Here is a 13,122-nt window from a genome sequence, read left to right as displayed (position 1 = left end):
CAAATGGTTCTCTCTGACTAGGTAAACTCCATATTAAATACATTCAAGCACATTAGGCAAACTGATTTTCACGTTATTGAAGAAGTCTCTGCCGCAGCATTCCCACTGCTGTAGTGCACACTGGTTTGATCATTGGTATGAATTGGCCTCCGTGTACAGGCCCCTGCGTTATTTGCTTCTTTACTGCAGGCTGAGACCTATTAGCTAAAAGCCTTCCAGCACTGAAATTAAATTCTCACACATCAAGTTATTTGAAAAATAGCACAGCAATTGAAGACGTTTCTTGGGGCACCTGAATCTCAGAGTGCTGGGTTCAAGTTCCAGCTCCACGTTCCATTCCAGCTTCCTATTAATATGCATCCTGGGGCCGGCGCTGCGGCTCACTAAGCTTATCCTCCACCTGCGGCGCCGGCACACCGGGTTCTAGTCCTGGTAGGGGTGCTGCATTCTGTCCCAGTTGCTCCTCTTCCAGGCCAGCTCTCTGCTGTGACCCGGGAAGGCAGTGGAGGATGGCCCAAGTGCTTGGGCCCTGCACCCACATGGGAGACCAGGAGAAGCACCTGGCTCCTGGCTTCGGATTGGCGCGGTGCACTGGCCATAGCTGTCATTTGGGGGTGAACCAACAGAAGGAAGACCTTTCTCTCTGTTTCTCTCTCTCACTGTGTAACTCTGCCTGTCAAAAAAAAATTTTTTTTTTTAAATAAAAAATATGCACCCTGGGAGGCAGAAGGTGGTGGCTTAAATATTGTGTCCCTGCCAGCTATGTGGGAGAAATGGATTGAATTCCAGGCCCAGCCTGGCCCAGCCCTAGCAATTGTGAGCATTTAGAAAATGAAGCAGCAATTGGAATTTGTGTGTGTGTGTGTACATACATGCCTTTCAAATAACATTGGAATACATTTTTAAAAAATTTTAGTAGCCCAAGCAGTATTTTAGCTATTTAGAGCCTTTATGCTTTACATATCCTTTAAAGCTTCATCCTGTGTCTGCTAGCCACTGGTCAGATAGAGCCTCATAGTTACAGCACCCAAGAGTTACTGTGGCTCTTCAGAGGCCTCTCACCCAGGGACTCCCTCCCATGCCGCTGAGTTGTGTCACCCAGACACACAAGCCACCTCTCCAGTTCCCCTGTTCCCCAGGAGTTCCCTTGTCCTACCCTTCTAGACAGTGGCCTTCCTGCTGTGTGAGCCTCTGGACAGTCTTGTTCCATGAGGGACTTCCCCTCTCATACAATCTGTCTATACACCACCCAGTGAAATTTGCATAGGGGCTGGCGCTTTGGCGCAATGGGTTAATGCCCTGGCCTGAAGCATTGGCATCACATATAGGCACTGGTTCTAGTCCCAGCTGCTCCACTTCCAATCCAGCTCTCTGCTATGAACCATCGGATGGAAGACCTCTCTCTCTCTCTCTCTCTCTCTCTCTGCCTGTGCCTCTCCTCTCTCTGTGTAACTCTGACTCTCAAGTAAAAAAATAATAAAATCTTTAAAAAAAAAAAACTTGCATATTACTATCTCTCGCGTTGTACATTATTCCTTGATCAGCCCCAAATCCCTGAAGCCCTCTATGTTACCCTCTTCGCCTGTTCCACAGCTGTTCTCCTTTCTTTAATTAAAAGCCTTTTTAGGCCGGCGCCGTGGCTCAACAGGCTAATCCTCCGCCTTGCGGCGCCGGCACACCGGGTTCTAGTCCCGGTCGGGGCACCGATCCTGTCCCGGTTGCCCCTCTTCCAGGCCAGCTCTCTGCTGTGGCCAGGGAGTGCAGTGGAGGATGGCCCAAGTGTTTGGGCCCTGCACCCACATGGGAAACCAGGAGAAGTACCTGGCTCCTGCCATCGGAACAGCGCGGTGCGCCGGCCGCAGCGCGCTACCGCAGCGGCCATTAGAGGGTGAACCAACGGCAAAGGAAGACCTTTCTCTCTGTCTCTCTCTCTCTCACTGTCCACTCTGCCTGTCAAAAATAAAAAAAAAAAAAAAAAAAAAAAAAAGCCTTTTTATTGGGACAGCAGTTAAGATGCCACAGTGGGTGGTTCCAGTAATGGGGAGAACTCATGAAGGGGAACTGCATTGAGATCCAGGCTCCTAGCTTCAACATAGCCCAGCCTGGACTTGGTGGCCATTTGAGCATGAACTAGTGGACAGAAAATCCCTGTTTCTCTGTCTCTTTGCCTTTCACGTAACATTTTTTTTTTTAAGATTTGTTTATTTATTTGAAAGAGTTACAGATAAAGAGAGAGAGATCTTCCATCTACTGGTTGTCTCCCCAAATGCCTGCAACAGCCAGGGCTGGTACACATCAAAGCCACGAGCTTCATCCAGGTCTTCCACTTGGGTACAGGGGCCCAAGGACTTGGGCCATCTTCTGCTGCTGTCCCGGGCACATTAGCAGGGAGCTGCATTTGAAGTGGAGCACCCAGGACACAAACCGGTGCCCATATGGGATGCTGGCATTGCATCCAGCTTCTAGTATTGCTATTTGATTTGTAATTGTTGCATGAAATCAGTTTTGTATGTATAAATAGGTAATGCACTAGTTTTATAAGTGAGGACATAGATAAGTTAATTATATAGATAGATGGTTATTAGAGGAAATGTTACCTTCTATTTATTTTATACTTTACAGTTCATGTAACTTACTTAATCTTGAAACAGTCATGTCATGTAGCTGGTCATTATCTTCATTTTACAGACAGTATCTTTATTCTTACAAGAAATGGCAGAACATTAAAAAAAATAATAATAACACAGGTAAGGAAACCAGCATTCAGAATGGTTAGAAGACCCAAGTTCTATGGCTGGTACTTGACACAGAATATGACACTGAACCTGTCTGATGCCAATTAAAAAATTTTTTACCCTTGAAACTCTGCCCCAGTTATCATAGGCAGCAGCATTTGGCTTTTGGTTTGAAAATGTCAGCCACACAAGGTGGACTTCTGTAGCTCAGAAGTTGAACTGTGTCTTTCTTTAATTGTTCTAGGAAGAACTGCAGGCCAACCTGGACCTGATTCAAACCTACAGATTGCATATTGCCCAAGATATCAACCAAGAAAACCTGCAGCTTTTCCTGGGCTCCTATAACGGGTACAGTTACTCCCTAGTGCTTCCTCTAAATGCATACTAGGTCCAAAAACACAATTGACATCTAAGGCAGAGAGGAGGGGCTTACACTGCTGCTCCCAGCGCTGGGGTGGGATTGACTTCCAGACCAGTGCTTTCTCGAAGAACGAGTGCAGAGAGCTGTTCTGGGATGTTGAAGTACCACTTGTAGTACTTAAGTACGTTTTGAGACAAAACGTACTTAAGTTAGGTACACACACAAGTAATCAGAAGTAGCACAGGAAAGTGCGCCTGAGGGGGGGGTCGAAGGAGAGGAGCCTTGGGCTTTGGTTTAGTTTCCCTTTGCTGACATCTTGTCATCAGGCAAAAGTAACGCATGGCCACTGAATTACAGAACTCACTGTCGCGTCTCCCCGCCCCTGAGACAGGGAGAGACGGAGTCAAAGAGCGGGTTTTATTGTGGATCCAAAGTGAAAACGTTGGCTTCTTCTGACTTCCTGGGAACACGGGAAAAGGTTGAGGATCTGGGTGAGCTGTGCCTTACCCAGTGGCACGCAGCCAGGAAGGAGCAAAACCAGGTTCCAATTCTGCTCTCTAGCTCTTTTGTCTTTTATACCAGAGTCTCCCTAGTTCTAGTTGAAACCAGAGCGATCAAGTCCTATGCAGAACAGTCACAGTAAAACACCTGTCCAGAAAAGTATGTCACTCCCACTTCTTAAGGAATTTGTTTCTTTAAACTAGTTTAGTTGGAAAACTAAACGCTTTGGAGTCACGAGTCCCAGTTGCTTCCTCTTCAGTCCTACAGGCCTCCCAAGCTCCAGCCCAGGGCAGAGCCAGGAGCCGTGCTGCTGCCGAAGAGGCAGGTGGCTACCAGGAAGCAGCATGCTGGGCTGTTGGGGAAAGAGAATGTCTGTGTCCTTGAGAGATGCTGGGTTTCAAGAGCAGGAAATAACCTGAGTTGTTATGACGTTCCTGAAGGGGCATTGCTTCTGCTCTGTTTTTCTAGACGTAGAGACCTCGAGATTGAAAGACCTATTCTGGGCCAAAATGACAACAGATTAAAAACGCTGAAGTAAGTGCCTCTGGAGCCCCACAGAACTGCTGGATGTCTTTGCCTGGGCTGGACTGAGCGTTGCTGGAGTGTGTGTGCTGTTTCTGAATGCCACCTGGTCTTGCTTGTACCTAGGTGTTCCACGTTACTGGTGGTAGGAGACAACTCACCTGCTGTTGAGTCTGTGGTGAGTACACCCTGTAGCTGTGGAGACGAATGAGATTAAAACGTAATGAGGCGTGGCGCACACACTGCTCTCTGCCAGAAAGGGTTGCCCGTACTAGTGTGTTGTTTCTGATTATATACATTATGGTTTGCTCTCTGTTATACATTTGGAAAATTACTTCCTCCTCAATCACTAAGTTCCATAAAATTGTTTCCTCCTCTCTTTTTTCTTAGGTCGAATGCAATTCTCGCCTCAACCCCGTCAATACAACTTTGCTGAAGGTAACGTCTCCCCTCTTGCCAGGCGGCTGTGAGTATGTGAGGCTGGGTTCCCTGTGATAGTTCCCTTTATGGGCCTCGCGCACTTTCTCAGAAGCCATTTATCCTGAATATATTCCCATTGTAGAAAACAGAGGAAGCATGAAGAATAAGATAAATTAACATTGCTTATAATCCTGTCCCCTGACGGTAACCTCTGATAACATCTTGGTGTCGTTTTCCTATACATTTTTATATCATTAACATCAGAGGACATTTGTGACCCTGTCACTTTTCCTCACTTTTATGACATAAGCGTGTTCCCATGACATTAAAACCTTCATGAGCATTATTTAATGTGAAAATTAAGAAAATGGATGGAAATGCTTTGCTTGCTAAATCCTGTTGTATCAGTAAGGAACTTTCCAGTACCTTTCTAATGATGAGGCAGGATGCACTTTCTTTCTCTTAGGGCAAATTTAGACTGACGTCCTAGGCTTGATATCAAGTTTCCCCCTCTTTCGAGTGTAGCCCAGGCAAGAGTTGCGACCTGGTATGGTCTCAGCCTCCCATCTGCCAAGCTGTCTCACGGAGCTGATCTCCTGGTTGGAACTGGGACAACTGTAGATTTCAGTGCGAATCTTTTGTTGCCTTCTGCTGTGTTTTCAGTCCAAACCTCGCTGCTGTCTTCCCTCTCTTTGAAGTGTGCTTGAAAAGGAGGTCTTGTCACCAGAAGCAGCCGTGGTTCTGAGAAATATATCATGAGGTTAATGCTTTGAGGTGACCAAACTCAAAAGGTTTTTGGCTCCAGGTGATTAATGAACTAGTCTGAAATGTGAATCTAAAAAAAAAAAAAAATGTTTGTGGTTTCAAATTCATTTTTCACTGCAGGTTTGAATCAATATTCAAAAACCTAAAACTGAACTCTGCGATAGCCGTAGACATGGTTATGTTCTGTGGGAAACCATGCAGCAATGCAGTGAAATGGGTAGCTCCCATGGCAGACTGAACTGATCCTCAGACGGTCTGATGGGTACCAATCTTAGCTTCTCTGCATAGAGGCACTGTTTTGAGTTCTAATCGGGTTTCAGCTCCTGAACTTCAAGAAGACACAGCCTGGAGGTCAGCATTAGGGCACCGCAGTGCCAGCATCCCTTACCAGAGTATCAGTTCAGGTCCTGGCTGTTAGGCTTCCAATCCATCTCCCAGCTTGGGCTCCTGCCATCCATGTGGGAGACCAGGATGGAATTCCTGGCTCCTGGCTTCAGCGTGGCCCAGCCCTGGCCTTTGCAGCCATTTGGGAAATGAACCAGTGAATGGAAGGTCTCTGTCTCTGTGTCTCACTCTTCCTTTCGAATAAATCAATCAGTCTGGATAGAGAGGAAGAGAGCACAAGCCTGTACCGTTTTCCTGCTTTGTGTTTGTCAGCTTGTCTCTCTCTCTTTTTTTTTTTTTTTAAATTATTTATTTATTTTATTTGGACAGGCAGAGTGGATAGTGAGAGAGAGAGAGAGACAGAGAGAAAGGTCTTCCTTTTGCCGTTGGTTCACCCTCCAATGGCCGCTGCGGCCGGCGCATCTTGCTGATCCGAAGCCAGGAGCCAGGTGCTTCTCTTGGTCTCCCATGCGGGTGCAGGGCCCAAGTACTTGGGCCATCCTCCACTGCCTTCCCGGGCCATAGCAGAGAGCTGGCCTGGAAGAGGGGCAACCGGGAGAGAATCCGGCGCCCCAACCGGGACTAGAACCCGGTGTGCCGGCGCCGCAAGGCGGAGGATTAGCCTGTTAAGCCACAGCGCCGGCCTTGTCAGCTTGTCTCTTATGCTTAGTGTTTCCAGGGGTCGACCCAGGCCAGCCTTCAAGGACCTTACCCTCTCCTAACTGAGAGACCCCTCCCCAGAAAAGTTTTTTTTTATATTTTAATGCTTACATAGTTTGTACATATTTGTGAGGTACCTTGTGGTATTTTGATTCATACATACATTATATAGTGATCTAATCAGTGTAATTAACATACCCATTGCCTTAAACGTTTGTCATTTCTCAAATGAAGCATTAATGCCAGTAAATTAAACCGTAGGGGTCATATTCCTTTAAAAATCGCCAGGCAGCTCGACTAGGATATCCTCTGAGCAGAGGGAGCGTCTCGGGGAGGAGGAGTGAGCTGGTGGGTTCCTTCATGCCTGGAAATCACGCTCCCTGCAGAGTTGCAGAGTCTGTGTACCTGGGAGCATGTTAGCAGGGAAGGTCTCACGTTGTTTTGCTTCTGTTGGAAGGCAGAAAGACAGAGATAGGGATAGACAGAGATTTCCATCTGCTCGTTCACTCCCCAAATGCCCACAACAGCCGGCGTTGGGCCAGACCAGCTCTGGAAGGCTGGGACTCAGTCCAGGTCTCCCGTGTGGATGGCAGGGACCCAAGTACTTGAACCATCACCACTGCCTCCCACATCTCTGCATTGGCAAGCAGCTAGGGTCAGGAACCGGCATCCAGGCACTCCGGTGTGGGATGCAGCTATCCCAGTCAGTGTCTTTTGATTTTGTTAGGGTTTTATTTATTGGTTTGAGAGGCAGAGTCACAGGTAGAGCAGATAGAGGAAGATACAGAAAGGTCTTCTGTCGGGGCTGGCGCTATGGCACAGCGGGTTAAAGCCCTGGCCTGAAGCGCTGGAAGCGCTGGCATCCATATAGGCACCGGTTCTATTCCCAGCTGCTCCTCTTCCCATCCAGCTGTCCGCTATGGCCTAGGAAAGCAGTAGAAGATGGCCCAAGTCCTTGGGCACCTGCACCCATGTGGCAGACCCAGAAGAAGCTTCTGGCTCTTGGCTTCGGATCGGCGCAACTCCGGCCATTGTGGCCATCTGGGGAGTGAACCAGTGTCTCTACCTCTCTCTGTAACTCTTTCAAATAAATAAAATAAATCTTTTTTTTTTTTTTTTTTTTTTTTTTTGACAGGCAGAGTGGACAGTGAGAGAGACAGGGAGAAAGGTCTTCCTTTACCGTTGGTTCACCCTCCAGTGGCCGCTGTGGCCGGTGCACTGTGCTGATCCGAAGCCAGGAGCCAGGTGCTTCTCCTGGTCTCCCATGCGGGTGCAGGGCCCAAGGACTTGGGCCATCCTCACTGCCCTCCTGGGCCACAGCAGAGAGCTGGCCTGGAAGAGGGGCAACCGGGACAGAATCCAGCGTCCCTACCGGGACTGGAACCCGGTGTGCCGTTGCCGCAAGGCGGAGGATTAGCCTATTGAGCCACGGCGCCAGCCAAAATAAATCTTTTTAAAAAAAATCAAAGGTCTTCTATCTGCTGGTTCACTCTCCAAATGGCTGCAACAGCTGGAGCTGGACTGATTCAAAGCCAGCAGCCAGGAGCTTCTTCTGGGTTTCCCATGCAAGTACAAAGGCCCAAAGACTTGGGCATCCTCCACTGCTTTCCCAGGTGCATTATTAGGGAGCTGGATCAGAAGAGGAGCGTTTGGGTCATGAACCAGCACTCACGTGGGATGCCAGCGCTGCAGGCTGAGGCTTAGCCTACTAGGCCACAGAGCCGGCCACCAGTGAGTGTCTTAACCACTGTACCAGACGCTACTCCAAAGATAGAAGTTCCTAAACCCCAGCCTAGACCTCTTGACTCAGAGTCTCTGGGGCAGGAACCCATGAATCATGAGTTTTAACAAGTCCTTGGGGGGCCAGTGCTGTGGCTTAGCGGGTTAAAGCCCTGGCCTGAAGCTCCAGCATCCCATATGTGTGCTGGTTCTAGTCCCAGCTGCTCCACCACTTCTGATCCAGCTCTCTGCTATGGCCTGGGGAAGCAGTAGAAGATGGCCCAGGTCTTTGGGCCCCTGCACCCACATGGGAGACCCAGAGGAAGCTCCTGGCTCCTGGCTTCAGATCAGCGCAGCGGTGGCCATTGCAGCCATCTAGGGAGTGAACCAGTGAATAGAAGACCTCTCTCTGTAACTCTGTCTTTAAAATAAATAAAATAAATCTAAAAAACAAAAAACCACAAATCCTTGAGGTAATTCCAGTGCACACGAACAAAGCCTAGGAGAATACCCAAGAAACCCTTGCCCAGGAGAGCGTAACTGCTATAAAGGTTCCTGCGGTGAGCAGGAGGAGGGGCCTGTACGTGTGGGTCTGCTGAGTGCAGTCTCAGCTCCTGACTGGAGAGCTCCTCTTCATCAGGAAGATGACGAAGGGTGGAAGAGGACATAGAAACGTGACGCGCTGCGAGGGTCGGGCCATGTGGTTCAAGGACCCCGAAAGCAACATTGCTCAGGGACAGGCAAAGCTGTGGTTGAAAGCAGCAGCTAACTCCCCATCACCCCAGCAGAAAATGCCTTCCAAGGGCCTAGAAGCCAGGCCTTCCGCCTGCCTGATAATAAGCGTTGAGTATTTGTTTCAGATTTGTATCCAGGGTGATTGTTAAGATCTAAGTCTTCATGTGAGAATGCTTTAAAGAGATGTGGACTTGGATGCGGGTAATCATTAAGGAACCCTTAAGTTTAAGCCCCAGCTGACCTCCGTGTTTTGCCTGTTCTAGATGGCGGACTGCGGGGGCCTGCCCCAAGTGGTTCAGGTAAGGACGTTCTCGTAAGCACCCATTCGCTTCTCCCTGTGTGCCCGTGCAGAGATTAATGCCTTGTTGTTCTGTCCCCCAGCCTGGGAAGCTCACGGAGGCCTTCAAGTACTTTTTGCAGGGAATGGGCTACAGTGAGTAGTATCCGACTTTCTATCTAGCAACCATGTATGGAAACGGGGGTCCGTTTGACATCCAGGAGCCCCCAGTTCTTGGGTGTGCCCCGTGGGCTCGCCAGCCTTAAGCAGAAGCCAGAGCACAGAGGCTCGTCTGTGCGCGTGTGTAACTGCAGCGCTTGTTAAGCCCTTGCCTGTGTCAGCCACTGTGTACTCTGACCTCACAGGTAAGTTCTGGTATTAAGTCCCATTTTGTAGAAAGGGAAGACTGAGGCTCCGAAGGGCTCAGCTCATTGCCAGGGTAACCAGGGTAACGCACAGCTGTGGTTCAGTCTGGCAGTCTGACTCCAGGGTAACCAGGGTAACGCACAGCCATGGTTCAGTCTGACAGCCTGGCAGTCTGGCTCCAGAGCCCCCACTTTACCCCTGAGTCTCAGGCTGTCCTGGCTGTGACTCTGGACGGCTGATTGACACTTCAAGGCAGCTGATTAGTCATCCGGGCCTGGGGACTCCGGGGAGGAAAGGCAGTGCCCCAGGAGGTGAACTCACAAGTCCAAGGACATGTCTACGTCGTACGCTGCTGTCCTGGTCTCGTGTGATTAGACCCCTGAGCCATGTCATTTGTCCTAGAATGTCCACACTTGCTCCTTTCTGGGAGTGGTTGTAAGAAGAAAAGCCCTGTCACCCAGAGCGCTTTACCCCGTGGGGTCATCCTCCTTCTGTCTTTGGCGTCAGTGTGGATAATGGCCACCGGTGACCCTCCTGGTCAGCTGCTCTGGGTGGCCGGGCCCTGGGTGCAGCCCTGTACCTGCCGCATAGCCCATGTATGTCTTGTCTAGAGTGGCTGTGTCGTCCCCGTCTATGAGCTTCTACCAACCGAGCCCACACCCCCGCCCTCGGGCTCACTGGGAGGAGCACAGGTCCCTCTCCTAGCTCCTAGGAAGCTGATCATCCAGTCCTGTCCTGACCCAAAGCTGATGGCTGTTTCCCGAGGAGGGAGAGCAGTTGCCTTTGTCTAGCTGGGAGAAGAGCAGCAAAGGTGACACTGAAGCATTCTCTGGGACCCTACCACAAAGCGTCCCTGGCTTGGAGCATCGTGTCAGTGTGTGCGAGGCAGCCGAGGTGGCCACTTGGCACTCTCAGGTCACTAACCTGCCTTTTCCTGTGTCCGTCCTGCTTCCAGTCCCGTATGTGCAGCTCAGTCACCTGAGCACCGAGTCAGGTACCTTCCTCTGCGCTGGCCCCGCCCCTGCCTCCCAGCCATGCTCTCCTGGCTGCACTGGCTGCCTGCAGCATGCCCGGGTTTTCCTGTGCAGTGAGAGCCCGATAGAACGTGGCTCGTTGTGCCCCAAGAGGTCCAGCCAAAGGTCCCCCAGGAGGAAGGAAGGGTCCAGTTGTTAGGCCAAGCCGCCTCATGTCATCCTGAATCCAGGATCGCAGCAGCAGCTGACTCAATTCACAGGGCCCCTCTTTCTCCACCACCTTTGGTCCTTGGGTTAAGCCCCAGACCCAGGTCCATAGACAGCCTGTACAGAGGAGGGCAGGAGCCGATGCCCAGAGAGCTCCATACATGGTGGCATCTTTTGACTCTAGGGTTAAGATGACAGCGGGGAGTGGCTGGGGCCTCAGGAGGATGGGCAGGGAGGTGATGCTGGGTGAAGTCCCTGTCCAGGCCCAGCAGGCAGGACCTGAGGGTCAAGGCAGGGGCAGAACAGGAGACCGACGCCAGAGCTTTTCCCACCTCCCCTCCACCACACCATCCTTCACATCTCCCCCAGGTGAAGGGGCGCCTGTGGACACGGGTGGTAGTCTCGTTGTATCGGGCTTGCACTGTGTCTGTGAAACACCCTCCTACTTACGTGGTTCGTCTTTTCCTTTGACTTAGTCTTGCATGCACTGCCACTTGGTCACCTGTTTGGTTCCCAAAGCCTCCTTCCTAATCACTGTGTGAGTGGCGTGGGCGTAGCTGAGAGGCCTCCTGTGCACCAGAATCAGCTGAGATGCAGCCAGATCCGAGGAAGTAGAGCGCCTCGCCAACAGCCACTCACCTAGCAGATACACGAAGTGGGTGTGGCTGTGTCTCGTCCCGGGTGTTGTCTTCAGTGGGCTGGGAGAGTGAAACAGATAGCCTTTGAAACGTGTGATTGGTTGAGCTCAGCCAGGGCGCCCTCTTCCAGTCCTGTCGGTTCTGTGTTCCAGTTCCGTCTGCCAGCATGACCCGGCTCGCCCGATCGCGCACCCACTCCACCTCGAGCAGCATCGGCTCTGGAGAAAGCCCCTTCAGCCGCTCCATCACCAGCAATCAGTCAGATGGAACCCAGGAGTCCTGTGAGTCCCCCGATGTCCTGGACAGACACCAGACCATGCAGGTGTCGTGCTGAGCAGACGCTGCTCCACTGGACCCCGCACGGCCACCCTCGTCAGATGCCCGCTCCGTAGTACATTCCGCCCCACGAGCTGGCCTCTGCGCTCTGACCCATGCATGACCACTGAACCTCTCTCTAGTAGCCAGGTTTGCCACTCCTCCCGCCCAGCGCCTCCCTCTTTTGTATGTACAAGGACCACGCCCACGCCATCACTGTACCATTCCGACATCTTTAGCCGATCCAAGCGCCACATCTTCTCTTGCCAGCTTTTCCCTGTGCTCCCTCAACTATGTAAGCGATAAGATTCTCTAATCCCACTCGTGTGTGTGCGAGCACGCGTGTCTGTGTGCATAGTTCCGTGATTTTAGACATGCTTTCCGTAGTGCTTCTACAGAACACAGAAAAGGGACTTCTTTTGCATTCTCAGTGTTGTTTTTCAGGGAAGTGTGCGAAACAGATTGCTAGGTGAGTAGGCCTAGAATTCGCAGCTCGGTTTCGGGAGAGAGCAGTTCAGAGGACGCGGAAGATCCAAATCGCTGGGACCAGTAGTGGGAGAGTGCCTGTCCCGTAGGGAGGCAGGCAGGTGGCCACCCCCTCCTCTGTCTATGTATGCACGTGTGCTGTCCACAGAGGGGCGTGGGAGAGTGCCTGTCCCGTAGGGAGGCAGGCAGGTGGCCACCCCCTCCTCTGTCTAACTGGATGCACGTGTGCTGTTCTCTACACAAAAGGGAGGGGTGCATCCTACTAGAAAGCCATGGACGCCGAGGTTCTGATACAAGGAGTAGTGAGTGTGGCTTACTGACGGCCTCAGCACAGGAAAGCCAGGAACAGGATGTTAGGCCTGCTCTCCGCAAGAGCTCACCAGACAGCCGCACGTCACAGGAGCACCTGCCAGGCTGTGGTGGACACTGGCTCTCCATCCCTCCGCCCCAAAACAGGGAGAGGTGTGGCCTAAACTCGAGTAGATGGGGAGGCGAAGGTGAGGAGAGACCAGCCACAAGCATGGTGACGCGTGATATGCCACAGACGTCATAGAACCCATCTCAGAAAGATCCTGAATCCTGCGAGCTCCCTGTTCTAGCAGGGAAGGGGCCCATCCGGAGGGGCCAAAGCCAGCCAGAGGGGACTGCTGGGACGAGGGGAAAGATCCGCGAGAGAGGCTGCCGGGAGCGTCCGCTGTCCGCTCGGGCCACACAGACCTGGACCTCGGGAAGGGGCTTTTCAGACGCACCGCACCATCTGCTTCCTGCCGAGATAGGAATGCGTCGCTCTGCCAAAGTGCGACTTTTTACTGATTGTTAAATAAAGCTGTACACGTCTCCTTGTTACCTGACTGCTGCTGTTCGTCTGTCAGCCGCTCGGGGCTCAGGGAGGGGCTGAGCTACTGTGCGCTGGTTCTCTGCTGGGCTCTTCCCCGTCTGTGGTCACCTGTCCCACCCCGTCACACTGTCCACTTCCAGGGAAGAGGTGGAGCCGCCGGAAGAGTAATTTGCCCAAGTGCATACAGCCAGCATTCCCGGTTGGGACCAGGTCCCTGCT

At 51.4% G+C, this 13,122-nt stretch overlaps 1 protein-coding gene across 2 annotated transcripts in view; it reads left to right on the top strand.

The window, feature by feature from the left end:
• NDRG3 (NDRG family member 3) overlaps positions 1-12,910 on the top strand; it is a 78,136-nt gene extending 65,226 nt beyond the window's left edge. The window contains exons 10-17 of one of the 2 annotated variants that reach the window (XM_062204154.1): positions 2,980-3,083; positions 4,066-4,131; positions 4,246-4,297; positions 4,510-4,557; positions 9,066-9,101; positions 9,184-9,235; positions 10,401-10,439; positions 11,417-12,910. In XM_062204154.1, coding sequence (XP_062060138.1) covers positions 2,980-3,083; positions 4,066-4,131; positions 4,246-4,297; positions 4,510-4,557; positions 9,066-9,101; positions 9,184-9,235; positions 10,401-10,439; positions 11,417-11,598 — 579 coding nt within the window. In that variant the 3' untranslated portion in view covers positions 11,599-12,910. The remainder of the gene's footprint in view (positions 1-2,979; positions 3,084-4,065; positions 4,132-4,245; positions 4,298-4,509; positions 4,558-9,065; positions 9,102-9,183; positions 9,236-10,400; positions 10,440-11,416) is intronic. The other variant, XM_062204155.1, reaches the window with a different exon arrangement.
• Positions 12,911-13,122: the final 212 nt, after the last annotated feature.

This window comes from Lepus europaeus, chromosome 10 (genome assembly GCF_033115175.1).
Source record: "Lepus europaeus isolate LE1 chromosome 10, mLepTim1.pri, whole genome shotgun sequence".
NCBI classification, from domain to species: Eukaryota; Metazoa; Chordata; class Mammalia; order Lagomorpha; family Leporidae; genus Lepus; species Lepus europaeus.
This window is presented reverse-complemented; position numbering and strand designations above follow the sequence as displayed.